We start from the raw sequence: 17,905 nt of genomic DNA, 5'->3' as shown, positions 1-17,905 counted from the left end.
CGTGATTTTAAGACTTCCAGGATTTGCGATGGAAAATCACATCCCAGCTGGCTCTAACTTTGTTTACGCCCCACCTTTGCACAGACCGCACCTCTTCTTGTATACAAACATATCCGATTTCTCTATCGAGCATGCGCAGAAGTAATACCGGTTACTCAGCTCAAAGAGCACTTGCCTTTCTCTTTCTGCTAATTATATTTTATAATGACCTGTCGAGCACTTTGCTACACTAAAACGTTTCAGTTGTGAAAAGTATTCCGTTAATACGTTGTACATAATTTAACAGTTACTTGCCTTTGTATTAAAATAAAACACGTTAAAGTTCTTCAAGATTTCGATGTTTATGTTCGTCTTTTCTATAGTGCAGTATTTTAGGCATTGTTGTTATTGTCCATTGTTTGTTTTGCTGCCTGTGTCACTACGTCTTCCCTCGGTGCATTCTTATAACACTACCTCCACATCTCCCAATCCATCATGGCTGCTGAAAGATTGTGTGGCTGCTTTGCGGCGTTACTGCTTATTGATATGAGTCTGGTGAAAAATAGATCCTCCCTGTTCCCAATCCAGCATGGCGGCGAGCCGGGTAGTGGTTGTTGCGGGGGTAAGCCTCTGCAGTAAATGACATCTACCGGGCAGCATGATGTGAGCGGCTATTCCCCCCTCTGAGCAGGGTGTTCCGTCAAGAACACTACAGCTGTTATGCCTCCGGATCTTGAAAGTGTCATAGCGAGGAGGGGCTCAGGCCCTGCCTAGCGGAGATAGCCGGCGATGTACAGGTGAACGTAGCCCGGGGAAGAAGGGGTGGGGAGCTGCCTGACACCAGACCACTCTGTGGAGCTGGTAACTGTCCTTTCCAACAATAGTTAGAGGCAGCTTTCACTAACGACAGCTGGCTACAGTCTGCCTCCCCGCAGCACAAAGGTTGCACACCCCTTCGAATACTACAGCTAAATTTGATGCAACTCCCAACAATCTTTAGCCCATACCACAGATAGCTGCCGTCTATATCAGTGAATGCCCACACCAGGGCTTGAATCGAGGGTAGACGCGGTATGCTGAAGTGGTACAGGCGTAATTTTCTTTCGGGGGACTTTCGGCAGGGTCTGCACATTGTCTGCGTTTGTTCCGAGCAGTAACTTGCTGGTGGGGAAGGGGATTATCAGATTTTAGCTTTGCCCATAACAAAAGTAGAGTTAAGGGGCCATTAGTCCTCTCTTTGTTGGAGTATCCAGGCTTGGTCGCCCCAGTGCTTACACAAATAATTTAAATACCACTATTTAGTTTTATTTTTTTTATTGTGCTTTAGCACTACTTATTCCAATGCAGGGTGTCAGAGCGCTTTACATCACATGGGCAGATTATACCTTGACAATAAATCACATATGTGTTCATAAATATAAAGGATGTGTTACATAGGACAGTGAGGGTTACAAGGTGTAGGAGCCACATGCCTTTCATACCTCACTGTGCTATATTAGGTGGATTACAGTTTATGAACTGCAATTAACGAAAGGATCTCGGTCTTAAAAGCAGTATCTCACTTACCCATTTACATAAAATAAACAAGCATTTTTAATGCAATAGGTCTCGCATTATTAAAGTTTGAGCTGTTGGCATTGCTAATAATAATGCATCACCAATAGCAGCTCAAAGATTCAGTAATGTGAGGCCTATTGCATTGCAATTGTTTTTTTAAAGTTTTTTTTAAATATAGCACAAACTTGAGTGAAATGTGTGTATTTATGTTGCATTGAGTACATTGTAATTGTGTTGTGTTATTATGTGGCACAGAGTGGTATTGTGTGGAGTGTATTTATCTTGCATTAAGTAGAGCGTAATTATGTGACGTGCAATTATGTAGTACTGAGTGGTATGTGGAGTGTATTTGTTGTATTGAATACAGTGTAATTATGTGATGTGTAATCACACAACCACAACACACAACCACAACCACACACACTCTCAACCACACACAAAACCACAAACACACACAACCAACCACACACAACCAACCACACACACAACCACACACACAACCACACACACACTCAACCACACACACAACCACACACATGTAACCACACACAACCACACACCCACAACCACACACACACAACCACAAGCACACACACACAACCACTCACACAACCACACACACACACAGCCACACAACCACACACACACACAACTTAAGGGAATCGGGCAACGGAAAGAGAAAGAACTCTATCCAAAATACGTTTTCAGTCCAGTCAGAAAGTATGACTTAGCCCTAACAAGTCCTTGTTTTGTAGCTAAGCAGATACAGTCAATTATTTCAGTAAGCCTGACGCGACATTAGAAAAAGAGAAGTATAGTGCAATTATTAGGCACGCATTGTTTACCTTGTAACCGAGTAAATATTTGCCATGCACTTTAATTTTTTTTACCTTGTAACCCCCTTAATTTATTTTACCTTGTAGCGAAGTAAATATTTGCAGTGAATTTTCATTTACTTTGCCTTGTAACCGCTATTTTACCTTGTAACCGCGTAAAGATTAGCCACGCATTCCTCCCAATTAAGCAACAAACTGTATTGCAGCCGCAAAGCCACAAGTAAAGTGATCGCAAAACTGAAAGCAAAGCCACAAGATGTATTTGTTTTACTGTCTGTTTCTTCTCTCATAGTGTATTCATCTTTCTCTTAGTTTGTGCGTTTCTATCTCTCTCTGTCTATCTGTGTGTCTCTGTCTATGCTCCTCTGTGCCCGTCATGCTCCGCTATGTGTCTTAACTATGTGTACACTGTTTTTGCATGTATGTATCAAACTCTGTATGTGCCTTTTAGTGTTTATAAGTTTCTGTCTTTATCTCTGCCTCTGTTCCTCTTTGTCTATCTGTCTCAGTTTCTAGCTTTGTGTATGTGCCTCTGTTTCTGTATATCTCTTTGCTTGTTAATCTCACTTTCTATATGTGTGTACGTCGGTTTTCCTGTACCTAGGTCTTGCTCTGTGTATTTCTGTCTATAACTGTATTTGTAAGCAAGCGCCATTTTAGATTAAGGGAATCGGGTAACGGAAAGAGAAAGAACTCTATCCAAAATCACACGTTTTCAGTCCAGTCAGAAAGTATGACTTAGCCCCAACGAGTCCTTGTTTTGTAGCTAAGCAGATACAGTCAATTATTTCAGTAAGCCTGATGCAACATTAGAAAAAGAGAGGTATAGAGCAATTATTAGGCACGCATTGTTTACCTTGTAACCATGTAAATATTTGCAGCACTTTTTTTTTTTTTTAGCTTGTAACCGCCTATATTTATTTTACCTTGTAACCGCGTAAAGATTAGCCACACATTCCTCCCAATTAAGCAACAAACTGTATTGCAGCCGTAAAGCCACAAGTAAAGTGATTGCAAAACTGAAAGCAAAGCCACAAGTAAAGCGATCGCGAAACCGAAAGCAATTGCTTTTTGAAAGCAGAGACAGACGCCAATGGTGCACGTGCGCGCGCCACAGACAGCCATATGCTTTCAATTATCGCGCCCATGTCTGGGCACGATAATTGAAACCAGATAGGCTTTAGTGCGCGTAACAGACTCCAATAGGCCGTGGGCGGAGCGATGCGCCTGCCTTTGGCCTATTGCGTGCTCTGTCTAAAAAATACAGCCACTAAAAGCCCAATAATAGAAGACAAAACAAAAAACACACTCACGAGCGTGTACGATTCCAGGGTCCATTTCTGAACCCCGGACAAAAGGACTTTTTGCTGCGCAGTGCAACGCTAGGCGCGAGACCTAAAGACTGCTTGTTACATAGCTGCGCAGTGCACCGCTAGGCACGAGACCTAAAAACTGCTTGTTACATAATGTGCTTTGCAGGAACATATGTTTTGGTGCAACCCTAATGCAAAATTCGATTTGTTAAACATTGTAGTGGGATTAAATGTACTCTTGATAGACTTGCTAAACATATGTAAGATCTTAAGATCTGATGTCACTTCCTGTGATGTCAAGTGCGGTGATTTCACACCAATTCTGCTTAACTTAAAATGTGTCCCCCACTACTACTAGTTCTTCCTCTTCCTCTTCCTCCTCACCACACCTGAACATACTGGAAGTAGCAAAAGTCGTCCCTCCTCCCATATGCAGCAATATTCAATTCTACACATGCAAACTGGTTGTCGCATAAGAAAGCCAGACCACAGCTCCCCAACACAACATCTGTATAGCACTCACAATGTGTTTGTTTGTTTTCTTTCTCTCTACCCCTCCCTCTCTCCCTCCCCTTCTCTCCCTATCCTCTCTCTATGCCCTTCTCTCCATCCACATTCTCTCTCCCTTTCAGGAATAATGTTGAGGTTCAAACAGGACAAAGTTGTGTACTTCGAAAATGTATTCTCCAATATTGACCTTCAGGTGCACTAACAGTTTCAACTGACATGCAGCTAGAGCCTTCATAGTACTCCACATACGTCGTAAAGTGTCACAAAGTCAGAGAATTAAAGCATGCTCGTTTCTATAAAGACTAGAACACAGCTCTAAAAACATCTCATATTTCAGCCTGTAAAAGGGGAAACTCTGTCATAGAAGGGAACTTACTCTTTATGCCCAAATCTCTTTGGACAACTCATCCTTCCACGTGAAGCCATTGCCAAAGATAACTGTATGTTCTCCATCACCATCCGATTCACCCTTTCCATTTGACCATTAGCTTGTGGAATTAAACAATGCTGCTCTTTTGTGTCTTGCCCCATACTCCTTTAGGAATTTTGTCATAGTTCTGTAGATTGATGGTGTCCCATTATCTAGGACTAACACTTTCGATATTTCTAGCTCCATAAAAGCTTTTCGCAAAAGACTTAACCACATTGCTTGTGTTTACCTGATCCATATTCTTTATCACAAACCACTTACTGTGGTCATGTTTCAAAATCCACAGAAACTGATCCCTCACTCTTAATTTGCTGACTGGTCTTATTAAGTCTATGGCCAACCTCTTCCATGTCTCCCTTGGCAACTCTTACTGTTGTAACATGCATAGCAATTCTATTACAGGACCGGAGGCTTCAGATTATGCTTTCTCTTTCATTTACTGCAAACAAACAGCAGCCAATAAGATCATTTGTAAACACAACATTCCCAGAATGCTTAGTGTGAAAGAACAATAACCATAGAGACTAGCCCTATATAACAGTCTTTAAACCGGAACACCTCCTCTTTCTTTGCTGCTCCTCTCTGAGATAAGTGCTCGATTATTATTATTTTTTTTTGTCTTGCTCTTCTCTGGATATAAGTGATTTATTGTGCTTTTATTTGCCTGTGGTTAGCAATGAATTCTTTGTATTGCAGCCTATTGTGGTGTGTGCAGTGTTTATAGTGCTGCCTTGTTGCCGATACACATGTGGGGCATTCGGCGCGCGCAGCCGCCGTGCGGTCGGTCACGCTCCTCGGAAGGTGAGGGATCTGCTCTGAGAGCGCGCCTCACCTTCCGACTGCAGTTTCCTCCATTTCTACTCCCGGCAATTTCGCCGCGTTTGCAGCGGCTGGCAGTGCTTTCCCTCGTACGGGCCAGCGCTTCCCGGAGCGTCACATCGCGTAGCCCAATTGGGCTAGTTTTGGGCTTCTTTTGGGCTACGCGACGCCCAATCTGATTTTCCTCCTCGATCTGCGCACTTTTCATTACGTGTCGGAGCTGCTGGTTGTTCTTCTTGTGCCCTTGAGTTGACGCCTCACTTTGGCTGCATAAAAGTTTCTGGCCCAAGCTGTGTGCATGCTTATATATTTTGCAGAGGCTCTTGATGCCTTCGGGCTGCTTATGACTACAACTTTTCTGAGGAGCACTTTTTGTTCTCATTGTAATTAATATTTGCATCAGGGTTGCTCCCCCTTGATTCATCCCTTTGGGATTCTTGATACTTAGTCTTAGGTTTCACCTACTACTCGGTGAACATGGAAGACTGGGCCTACTTTGAGGAGGACGAATATGGGTACTATGAGGAGGAGCATGCTCCCCTCCTAGAAGACAACCTTGTGCATGCTTTGGATGCCTCTGTTCAGGACTCCGTTAATAAGGCAGTGGAGGTGGCGGTCCCTAAGACCGTGTATAAGGCTTTGGCGGCGGCTTTGAAGCCTATTACGGCACAACTAAAAAGTTTCGCGAAACGCCATTGCTTATTACAACAAGATAATGCGCCTGCTTCTACGTCTGGGGGTAAATCTGCGTCTTCCAAGACTTCCAATTGGCCGCATGCACAGACCATCACCAAGTTGCCTCCCCCGGCAGCTAGGGATCATCCGTACTCAGGGTCTTCGAACCCTTTGCCCGCAGCTCCCAAGGTGGTTACTGATACAGATACTGACACGGACATGGACTCCACCAGCCACACCATGTCCCCTAAGAAGAAGAAAGCCAAGAAGTTGGTGGTACACCCTCAATCCCCCCCTGTTTATCAGCCCTCTACCCCCTTTGATTTCAACCCCCAAGATATAGTGCACCCCAGATCTTCTGATTGGGCCCCTCCTTCTGAGGTGGCAGATTATATCCATCAAAACCTGAGGTGCAGTTTCGACAGAGATGTGAGGAATCGTCTGAGGTCGGAATGTCCACGTCTCGATGTGCCGTGTAAGGTCACTGAGACCCCGGATATTGACCCTAATATGTTGGCCTTCCTGAAAAAATTCCAGAATGATCCCAAAAAAGGCATTGATTCATTGTAATTAATATTAGCATTTGTCTCATCAAAGTTTAGAATTTCTAGATCAATTTATTTCAATCACAGAACATCATATTTACCTATTCTGGCTATCTGGGGTTTCTCTAATTCATTGGCTCTGCATAACCGAATTTTGTCATCAATTGTCCGAATAAAGCAGGCCAAGGCTCAAAGTCCGAAAGTCCTCTGCTCAGCACGATACAGTCCCAAAGATCGCCAAAGAACCAGAAGTCATGCCAGCATCAGTCATCACCTGTGGGGTCAAGAGGGTGTGCAGTCATAGTAACCACCTAAATGTCCGAACGATCCCACCCCTCCCTATTCTACTATTCTTTTTATAATATATTTCAGGATAACATGAAACAATTTTGGGCGGAGAAAGATTTCGATTGGTTGGTGGCAAACGTCCGATTTTTGGTCAGTTCAGGTTCACATGGATTTTGCTGATACGTTTTCCGGTGATGAAATAATAGTGATGGTGCACAGTTTCGACTTCTAGTTGTAAGAATCCATTGTTCATTTATACCAGTTTCTAGTTTTCGGGGTCTTGGCAGTCCACCAATAACCTATCCTTGACCGGAACAGAGTGTATAGAGGTCGTTAGGAAGTTCACAGAGCCATCCGAGTCTGCGCAGTAGACTTCGCGCTTCACGAGACGGTGGCCACTTCTGAACTCGGTTTCTGCCGCCATATTGCGTTAGGCCCAAATGTCAACTTATGCGAAACAAACTCAAAAGAGTAATTAATACAAAGAAATGATGCTTCTAATGTTATACCCTTACTAACCCCTTTATGTATTAGTATTTTCCTAGCATATAGTGACATTTAAAGCATTATATTCACCTTTACGGTCCTCCACGAAAATGCAAACATCACAAAAGCAACATAAATCCTGCAATATCTAATTACCACATATACTATTATTAATATGCGTACGTATTTTAGTTATTAGAGTTATTTTGCCATGCAAATAGCAAGTTCCTACATGTAATTTGTGTATGCAAATGTTTAGTTTTTAATATATCACAGCACACAATTAGTAAATTATAATAAGTAGGTTATTCAATTAATACTTTCATGCAAAATAGAGGAGGTATACAAAACTTTGCTCTACCTGCCCCATCAGATGCATGGCCTAATAATGAGTTACTGTCTCGTAAGCAATTGTCGGCTAAATTAGCTATGTTATTATGTTTATCCTCCTGCCGCAGGGTCTCAGATGTTAAAGTACTTGATTTAGAGGGTAAGATTTTTTACCTGAAGGTGTGTCTTTTGTTATTACTGCTCATACCATGACCTTTTCCAGATCTATTGATTATAATGTGTTTCCTTTAAATGATAAACTTTGTGTGGTCAGATGTCTCAAGAAATATGAGGATTGTACTCGACCACTTCGCCCTGCTGGTTGTTTCAGGTGATTTATTGCTTTACAGAACCCGTTTAAACCTGTTACTTCTGCTACTATTGCCAGTTTGTTGAGATTTGTCATGTCAGAGGCAGGTGTTGACATTAACTTGTTTGGTGCACATTCAGTTAGAGGTGCTATGGCCTCCAAATCATTCATGCTTGGTACCAGTTTACACGATATCATGAAAGCTGCAGCTTTGATGACAGGGTTTATTTGGGGGACGGGCAGACGGCGGGTGGCTCTGGCCACGCTGATGAGACCCTGAGAGGAGGGGGGGCTGGCAGCCCCAGATTTTGAATGGTTCTATTTGGCGGCCCAGCTGCAATGGCTTACACAGGCCGTGGCGCGTGAGTTTAGAGGTCCTGATGGTCCCCAGGGTAGGGTCATCCCTCGTCACGTGTTGTCCTTTATTGTGCTCCAGCAGCGGCTCAGGTTGGACCCGCTTACCCTCGAGGAGGGCACCCTCCGGCTGTGCTGGCTTCGCAGTCAGAGACGGGCAGGCTTCGTGGTCCCATACGCTCCGGAAATTCCTCTGGGCATGTGCACGGCCCTCCCGCATCGTGGGGATTGGTCGGCGTTGGCTGGTTGGGAAGAATGTGGGGTTCATATGATCGGGGATTTATACAGGGAGGGTGTCTTGCTACCTTTCCAGGATTTACAGGAGGCTTATGATTTACCAAGGGGGGATTATCTTTCACACGCCGCCTTGGTGTTGGGGATTCAGAAGCACTGGAAGATGGGCCTGTCGGAGCCCATGACCTCTTTGGGGTGCCAATATATCACTATGGCGGCGGGTACGGTCAGGGCCATCACTTGTCTCTATAGGCGTTTATCTACGGAGAAGCTTCCGCCCTTGGATGCCTTGCGGGGTAAATGGGAGGGTGATCTTGGTAGGCCTTTCCTGAGACGACTTGGCCCCAGCTGCTGCGACGGACCTGGAAGGGCACACGCAACGCTAGATTTCAATTCTTCACTCTTCACAGGGCTTACTTAACTCCGGTAAAAATTTTGCGGTACTTTGGAGGTTCCCACTCCTCATGCCCCCGGTGCAGGGCGGACGGGGCTGATTTCGGCCATATGTTTTGGTCCTGTCGGGGATTGGGCTCTTACTGGACAGATGTGGTGGCGTGTCTGAATCGAGTGACTGAGCGCGAGCTGGATGTGGAGATGGGGACTTGCCTCCTGCTTTGGTTTCCGCAGACTCCTCGTACTAAAATCACGAGCAAATTCTATGATCTGGGTTTGATAATGGCGAAGAGGGAGCTCACCATGCACTGGAAGGCACAGGCCGGGCCGAGCTTTCTGAGGTGGAAGGCGAGTTTCTTGTCTTGGGCGGGGAGCGAAGGGACGCTTCGGCTGCAGCTGGCCCAGCGGGCGGCTAATGATAAGGCGCTGGATGCGGCTAGGGCATGGGGAGCGCTAGTGGAGGGGCTTCGCGCTTTGGAGCAGTTGGACGAGGAGGACGGGGATCCTGTAGATGTTGGCCGGGGTCTGGGACCCGGGGCGGGGCCCTCTGGGACCGCGGGGGAGACTGCATCGAATGAGGCCCCTTCAGCGTAGTTGGGGGGGTCTGTGTCTGCACAAAGTATTGAGGTGCACGTGGGTGGTCAGGGCGGGAGCATGAAGAGTATATGGCGGGGGACATGGAGCCTCAGGTCCTTTGAGATTATTCCTGATTTCTTTTCCGTTGCTTAGAGCTGGGCTGTGTCGGACCTCGGGGTGCTTAATGTCTCAATTTACAGGGGTTGGAAGCGGGCACGCTGACAGAGGGGGGGAGGGGGTAGAGAGGGTGGTGGGGGGGGAGTTAGGGTAGCAAATGTTGACGATCTGGTTTCTCCTGATCTGTGTATTGATGACTGGGTCTTATATAGGATACTATTGTAAGCAACATTGGTTTATTGGTTTGACGGTTGGAAAACCTCAATAAAATATTTTCACAAAAAAAAAAAATCATGAAAGCTGCAGACTGGTCATCCAGTTCTACTTTCAAACAATTTTATTATAAACCTGTGGGCGATGTAGCTTCAGTTGGTAGATAAGCGCTAAACTAGCATAATCTGAAGCTTCCGGTCCTGTAATAGAATATAAAAGTAGCTAGCATTCGCGCCAAGAATGTTCAATTCTATTAAGGACACGGAGGCGAAGATTATCCCACCCAGGTAAAAACAAAACTGCTATTCTGTATCATAATGTCTTGTTTACCCACCCTGCTTTACCAGTTGATGACAATTATTACGGGTACGTAATTTTTGTTTCAGGCGCCGACCAGAAATGGGAATAGACCATGGTCCTAGGAGATGTTGGTTCTGCGATCTGCAATTTCAAGTTCTACAGTTCCTGATGGTTCAGCATTCTACGTGGTGATGGATGCATTATTGTTTTTTCTTGGACTGTTAATTATAGACTTGGACTCTGCTCGTTGGGCAAAGAAAGAGGAGGTGTTCCGGTTTAAAGACTGTTATATAGGGCTAGTCTCTATGGTTATTGTTCTTTCACACTAAGCATTCTGGGAATGTTGTGTTTACAAATGTTATAAATGATCTTATTGGCTGCTGTTTGTTTGCAGTAAATGAAAGACAAAGCATAATCTTCGCCTCCGTGCCCTTAATAGAATTGAAAATTCTTGGCGCGAATGCTGGCTAATTTTTTATTCCTAACACTACCCTCAACCTTACAGTCCATGTTTGTTCACCAGAAAAATTACGTCAACCTACTTTCGGCCATATTCAATCTGAGGTACCTCTTATGTGCAATTACAACCGGCCTACCTTTCAAATTCCTTGGTGGGTTAATACAATCACATTGCAATTTATTTTTGCAAAGATAGTCAATTCCTGCATGTGATGCACACTCAACTGGCAACCTTGACAAGCAATCGGCTACAACATTACCTGCCCTCTTAGAATATTACACAACAAAGTTATATTCCATTGCAGTCATAGCCCACTGTGACATTCAGGGTGCTTCACTCCCTTCTAGACCTCTTCCGCATTTGAATATGCGCAGTTGAGGCTTGTGGTTTGTTTTTACTGTTAAGGGCAGTCCCGACAAATAATACCTAAAATTATTGATTCCCCAACATAAGACCAGGGTCTCTTTCTCTGTAGCTGGATTTGATCCTTCTATACCTTGCAATAGTCTTGAGGAGAACTCAGTGACCTTTTCCTGACCGTCTAACGTCTTCTAATACTGCTGCCAGCTCCGCTTTGCTGGCAAATTGACGTAGTACAGTAATGTTCCCTGCGACCACTCTGATATTCCAGTATGTTTAATTGCTCAGAGATGAGACACCCAACTTTAACATAGCCAGGCACAGTTCCCTGCATTCAAAACATGATATCCCAGTATGTCATTTATGGAATGCTCTCATGTCACAGCAATCTCAGCCTGGCTGACATTGGCTAAGCATAATATGACACATCCTCTTTCTTTATAACATGTAACATAGTAAAACATGCAAACTAGTAAAACATTCAGACTTAAAATATTGTATGAATAATTAAAGACATTATTGTGACCAACCCCTTACAATCATAATAAAATTACATGACCCAGCAGACAACCCAACCGACAACATTAAACACAGAAAAGAGACATAAACACAAGAGTACACAAAACATGCAAATAACCATACCATGGTGATAGAGAAAGAACGCCCCCCCCCAACTAAGATCAATCAATGTTCACGATACTATACTAATTTATTTAAACATAAAACCAAATGATAGCATGCTCTAAAGCCCCAAAATTGCACTAACCGCGTACATAATCCCCCTAATAAACAGGAGTTTGTCTTATTTTTGGTTCTCTTTCTCCTCTTCCTATATTTCATGATTCACATGTTCTCTCTACTCTGTCACTTGATCTTCTGTTTGCTTGTGGCCCAGTAAATTAACTGTCATTCATCAGCAACCATGGTGAACGTGATTTTCCTCCATCCATAGTCATATCCTTTACCTCACCCTGTTTCTGATATAAAGCTACCCTTCTAAGATTCAATGTTTGCCTATTGTTCAATTTAACCCAATTCCCACTAATGAACTTGGCTTTAAATGGGCATCTAAACTTAGACAAACCCTTGCCAACTCCTCCCGGTTTAACCTTTACTCAGTCTCCCACCTGAATAAATCTTACTTGTTTTTTCTCCGTCATGCAATTTTGTTTCCTCCCAATGACACGTTCACGCATTCAGGATGATACCAACTTGGTGCCTGGTTGTTTGCCACGCATCATTTCAATATGACTTTTCCCTGTTTCAGCATGTACAGTAGTGTGATACGCCCATAAAATCTCTTTGATAGCCATCTGCACCTGCATACCAGCAGTACACCAGTTAGTAAATTCTCTCACACAAACTATTTCCTAGGGAATTATAAAAAGAAGTACAAGCATGTCCTACCCCAGTGCCATCCTTGTTGCCAAAATTGTCGTAGTAAAATAATGATCAATCCGACCACTATGATGTTCCAGTAAATGTATTTGCTCAGAGATGAGAGACACCTAACTTCATCACAGCCAGGCGCAGTTTCAACCGATCGTCCCCGCATTTGAAAACCTGGAATCCTAGTATGTAATTTATGGAATGTGCTCGTGTTACAGCAGTCTCAGCCTGACTGAGATTGGCTAAGCTCAATATCACACATCTGAAGTGACAAATGCTTTCTTGCTGACGTTGACCCAACGTTGGTGCTTTGGCAATAAACCTTTTTACCACCACCCGTCAAACAGATTTTCACATTCCAGAGTTGTAACTATTCTTTGTAAAGGGTAGTCTCAGAAAGGGTCAATCTGAGCTTTACCTATACATCTTACCCACAGAGAATTTATAGGGATTGGGTCCCGATCCTAGTTGTAGTTTTGCTGGTAGATACGCTTGAGCTGCCTAGCAAGATGCAGGGGTATCCTAAGGATTTTGGGGGCCACGGGCCAAATGTATTTTGGGCACACCTGTTAGAAAAAAATTTGAATTTATGATTCTATTTCAACTCTTTCATGTCTTCTATGGGCAGGTTACTGACAGTACACAGGCACACTGGTCCATGTTCTAAATGTGTTTACATCTAATATTTAGGGATAGTGATGTGTGTTTTCAATATTGTTCCACAGCAGCAGGTCAAAAATATTACTTCAAACAAATCTGTGACACTCTTCCTTTTCTTATATATGAGGTTCTGTTTTGATGTAAAAAAACGTTTTATGGTTTTTGCATAAAACAAGCAAAACAAAATGTCTGTAATAGACTCTGACATCACCCACATTGAACCTATAGTAAAGGAAAATGGCATTTAAAACAATCTGTTTCAAAATTATTCTGGGTCAATGGGACAAGACTTTATGCAAAACAGAACAGGCTCTATTAGGGCCCTCCTCCCGAAAGGCTGAGGCCCTGCACCAGAGCCCACTTTGCCCTTGCCTTAAAATGTCTGAGGCAATATGGACCTGAAGCTGGTTCAAATCAGTAGCAATGGAAGTGGGTTTGGACAGGACACTTGAACGAGAGGAGAGGAGAGAGACATCTTAACTAGCCATCTCGCTGTACATCTAAACAATGTTATTTGCAAGTAGCCCCATGCCCACTGGACCCCACTCATGCTAGGTACTGATATGTGGCTGTTTGCCTGGTATATGGGTCATAGCAGGTAGAGGCAGTGGCCTTATTTTTTTAGATCTCTCAGCTGCTGTCGACACTGGTCCTGAAAAATATGAAAAATGTTTCCAGACCGGCAGGTCTAGTATCTTAAGTTATCTGCTTGGCCTTAATCAAATGCCGTAAACCCTCGAATTGGACAGCAGCATTTTGTTATTGAAGGAATGTAAACCGTACCTGATGTACATTTTTTTTTCTTAAAGTTGACCACGAATAAACACCAGGCATTTCAATTAACTACACCATTTTTATATTGAATTGCTCTGTAATAATTATCAGACAGAACTGGCTTCACCTGGTTTGTTTGGGTTAACCCAAAAAGGCTCTAATTTTTGCTAGGTAGGAGAAAAAATGTAAAAAAAATTAAGAGTCCTGTGCCAGTGATCTCTAAACAATCTATGGCTATAGGTCCCCACAAACACAATCCCTCTGTTAGCAAATTCTATTTAAATCTCTGCCAGATCTAATTGAAATGTACAGTCACATATAAGTGACTATACAGCGTTGCACTGCACACATGTGATTTATGACTAGAACAAAGAAGTGATGGGTGGAATGCTTGAATTAATCTCAAACCCTAGTAATTACTCTTGCTACTCACAGTGCCTCAATCGCATGAGGAAAGTGAGGGAGGTGAGCAGTGATAAAGTTTATCTGTGAGCCCTCCTGCATGGACAGCATGACAGATAGAGAATAGAACTGTAATTATAAGGAGCACAGCAAGCAGAGTGAGAAACTGTAAAAATGACTGGTCCATTAAAAAATAAGCTTGAATTTTGAGCATTTAAGAGCATTTCAAAACTCCAGATACGTTGACCGTTAGATCCTCCTAAATCATCCTGCTGACTGTCACATCTCAGGCCAGTCCTTATAGTGGATTATTTTCCTTTTTCTGAGAGAGCAGAGACAGTTTAACTAGACTCCTGAATCTCCATTCCAAAACCGGGATTCTAGAAGGCCCTTCATTTTCTCCCTTATTGTTTTATCTGCTACTTTTGCAGAGTTCTGTAATGTACTTATTTGGGCCTGTGAGTAACTCAAAATGCTGCGGTCCTTGTCATTTTTCATCTCTGGGAATTCGCTCAAGATTCAGCCAAGTCTAAATAGTTTCATTGACTTCCATCGGGAAAAGATCACCTTCGAGTCACTGCATTTGATTTTCTATTTAACAACCTGGCTTTTTGTTTGAACAAATTCTCAACATTTCTTCCATCCACTAATTTGCAGTTCTCTTCCATAATGCTTCTGTATACTACAGCAACAGCACTTGACATTCCGACCTTAAGAAAATGCAAATGCACATTTTATTATCTGCTATAATGACTTCCAGATCAATGCTCTGTAAACAAGTCTCATGAGTATCCCTAACAATCCCAGACCTTTTTAGTTTTAATAAGCCCCAACAAATTGCAGTCCCTTTAAAAATTCCTGGATTCTAAGTTGTAAATCATAGAAGGTTTATGAGATGGTCCTCAGCTTAGTTGACTGAAAGCATTCACTTATCAATTATTTTGTACAATCTATTCTCCGGTATTAATGAGGTCTCGCTTACCAGTCATTGGTTATAAAAGAGTTTTTAAATAGGACCCTTGCAAAAGTTGTTGTTTAATTGTTTGTCCAATATGCAAAATAATATATGCTACTAACAACTAAGGTCTCTGCAGATCTTTCAGATAAACTGACCTCACCATTAATGCAGTGGTACCAAGCTCGAAAACAATCTATTGATCTAAAACATATAATTCTGAGAACTCCAGAACTCCTAGTTTTTGGAACAGGCACGCAAGCAAGCAGAATTGCTGTAGTAATTTGGAGGGATCCCTAGTGAAATAGTCTGTAATCACCAGGACTGCTGCTACATCCTAGATGTTGACAGCAAATGACGTGACGATGAGATCCAAATATTTTTAAAGTGACACATTCCGTGAATGACTAGTGGCAAATTTTCAAGGTGACGTAGCAAATGCACTTCTTAAGGTACTTCGCCAGATTTCTGAATTCAAACCATATCAAGTGGTTTTTCAGTCCTAATATGGCAATTGCCACCATGAAGTGACATCAGCACCATCTCCCAATATTCCTGTGGCTGCACCAGGAATTGTAAGGTGTGACAGCAATTTCTGGGTTTCTTGTTGGGAGGACATCCGCACTGAAGTTCAAGTTGTTTATGATAAGATGAGACTAAGGATGAGTGCAGGGCAATGTTTATACTACTTGCTTTTAGTTCAGAACCACAGAGATGCTGAGTTCCTTAAGCTAAGCTGCCACCAGTGTAGCCGTGAGAATAAAGCCAGACTCAGGATTCACTTTTTCAGTCGCTGTAGTATCGAGCGTGTCCACTACAACGTGTAATGCTTCTACAGTCTTTAATCGTTTGAGGTCCTGGGGTAGACATGTCTTGTGGTAGTTCTGTATAATGGGTTGGTTTTCTTCTTGTATGAAGGGTGCCTTTTCATCAGTCGTGTTAAGTCTCGGCTCAGCCAGTGACTAGTCTTTTTGAGTATGGAACCACAAGAAGGCCTGTAATTCATTCCAGTGCACTTTTATACGAGTTTCTGAGAGTTTATCTCTTTTCAGGTTTCACTTTGATTTCTTTCTTTGTGATAATGTGGGAGACGTTCTTGATAGTTGACAGGCAGATATCTTACTTGTTCGGGGGTATCTTGGGTCTGGTATGGTTCTTGCTGACTTCATGTCACTCGGTGCCATCTCACATTACATCTGCCAGGGTGAAAAAGCTTCTCTAAATGGTTCATGTACAATATTCACCTTCACGCACAATCTTGCGTCACTGGCTGCACTTCAGCAATTTTAGCAGTTTAGTCTGGTGCGTTGGCCTCAAGATCACTTTAGTTGTCCCGCATTCACCACCTATCTTGTGGCAAAAAATTCTCTTCCACTTTGCATACCCTCATTTTGGTTCAGCAGCTGCTATGCCGCACACTCTCTTCAATGAGTTCTGATATTGGTAAATATTCCTCATTTTATAAAACTTACATGCTAACCCAGGGAATCTTTCATTTGTGGCAGCACATTTCTTTTGGGAAGCTAATGGTAGCCTCTTTTCTGAAATTCAGCGATCTGAGAAAAAGTAGAAATAAACCGTCTTACCTCCTGCTCGTTCTTGATGGCCCTGGACCCTATCAAAAGCCTTAGTCACCCCCGCCCTCTTTCAGAATTGGCAGCCCAGTCAATCAGTTATTAGGCAAGGAGGCTCTGAGGAAGGGACATTATTCTTTCTTCAGAGTGCAGCTTTCTACCGTAAGTGACAGGGTTATATTTTGTTCCTAACCAGAGTCTTTTATCAGTCTCCGTTCACTATCACCAGCTCATTTCCCTTTGGCGTTTTGAGGCTGGGGTGTCAGAAACCCACACTGACCCATCGAATTGCCCCTCCTAAAGCCTTGCATGGGAATCTTAGTGTTGCATATTGTGGACCTCCGGATGAGTCCAGTGGCCTGAGACCTGTGGTGCCTCTCTCCATCCATTGGCCTGCTAGATATAGCTAATGTGCAAAGTGTATTGCTCAACTACTCCAACATATCTGTTCTAGCTGGCCCACTGTGTCCATGGAGGCGTTTATAAGCCTTCCTTAGACTCCCTTGAGTTCGGCAAGTGAATCCCCTCAAGACATTTGATATGATTGGGAGCCAGGATTCCAGCTTTTTAAACCTTGCCCCAGTGACCCACAAGCCACATCTCACTTCTTCTCTGGCGCTATATGCCACTTGAAAGACCTTCCCCCTTCTCTTGAGCAGCTGGAGGTAACCACCTGCGACACCTCCACAGTAGCTGACTAGCCTTTCCTACAGCACCTAGTAAAATTCCTTCTTTGTAACTGCTGGCAGGTCCAGAGAAAAAGTGAACTGAGTTCCCTTTTCAGCATAAAAATGGAGCTTATTCAAAATACCTGTATGTTGCCCTTCTATCCAAATGGAAGTCTCTCTGCACGTTGTTCATTCACTGGCATCAACAACTAGACAGGCCCTCGCAATGTCTGCATATTGTTGTTCACCTCACACCAGCAAACCTTAGGTCTGTTTGAACATTGTGGACCAAATGTAACAGAGTCCAAAATAATCCACAATCCATCGCCAGTAGCTTGAAGTCTCTTGAATATGTGAGGGACAATGTTACAGACAATTTGTAGGCGGCAAAGTTAATA

At 43.2% G+C, this 17,905-nt stretch overlaps 1 protein-coding gene across 5 annotated transcripts in view; it reads left to right on the top strand.

Annotated features, from left to right (window-relative positions):
* Nucleotides 1-470: 470 nt before the first annotated feature.
* DEF8 (differentially expressed in FDCP 8 homolog) overlaps nt 471-17,905 on the top strand; it is a 192,817-nt gene continuing 175,382 nt past the window's right edge. For 2 of the 5 annotated variants that reach the window (XM_085639802.1, XM_085639799.1), the window contains exon 1: nt 483-601. In XM_085639802.1, coding sequence (XP_085495928.1) covers nt 526-601 — 76 coding nt within the window. In that variant the 5' untranslated portion in view covers nt 483-525. Of the gene's footprint in view, nt 777-10,429; nt 10,454-17,905 lie in introns of those variants that run through there. The other 3 variants (XM_085639800.1, XM_085639803.1, XM_085639801.1) reach the window with 3 other exon arrangements.

The sequence above is a fragment of the Triturus cristatus genome, chromosome 12 (assembly GCF_964204655.1).
Source record: "Triturus cristatus chromosome 12, aTriCri1.1, whole genome shotgun sequence".
Classification (NCBI taxonomy): Eukaryota; Metazoa; Chordata; class Amphibia; order Caudata; family Salamandridae; genus Triturus; species Triturus cristatus.
This window is presented reverse-complemented; position numbering and strand designations above follow the sequence as displayed.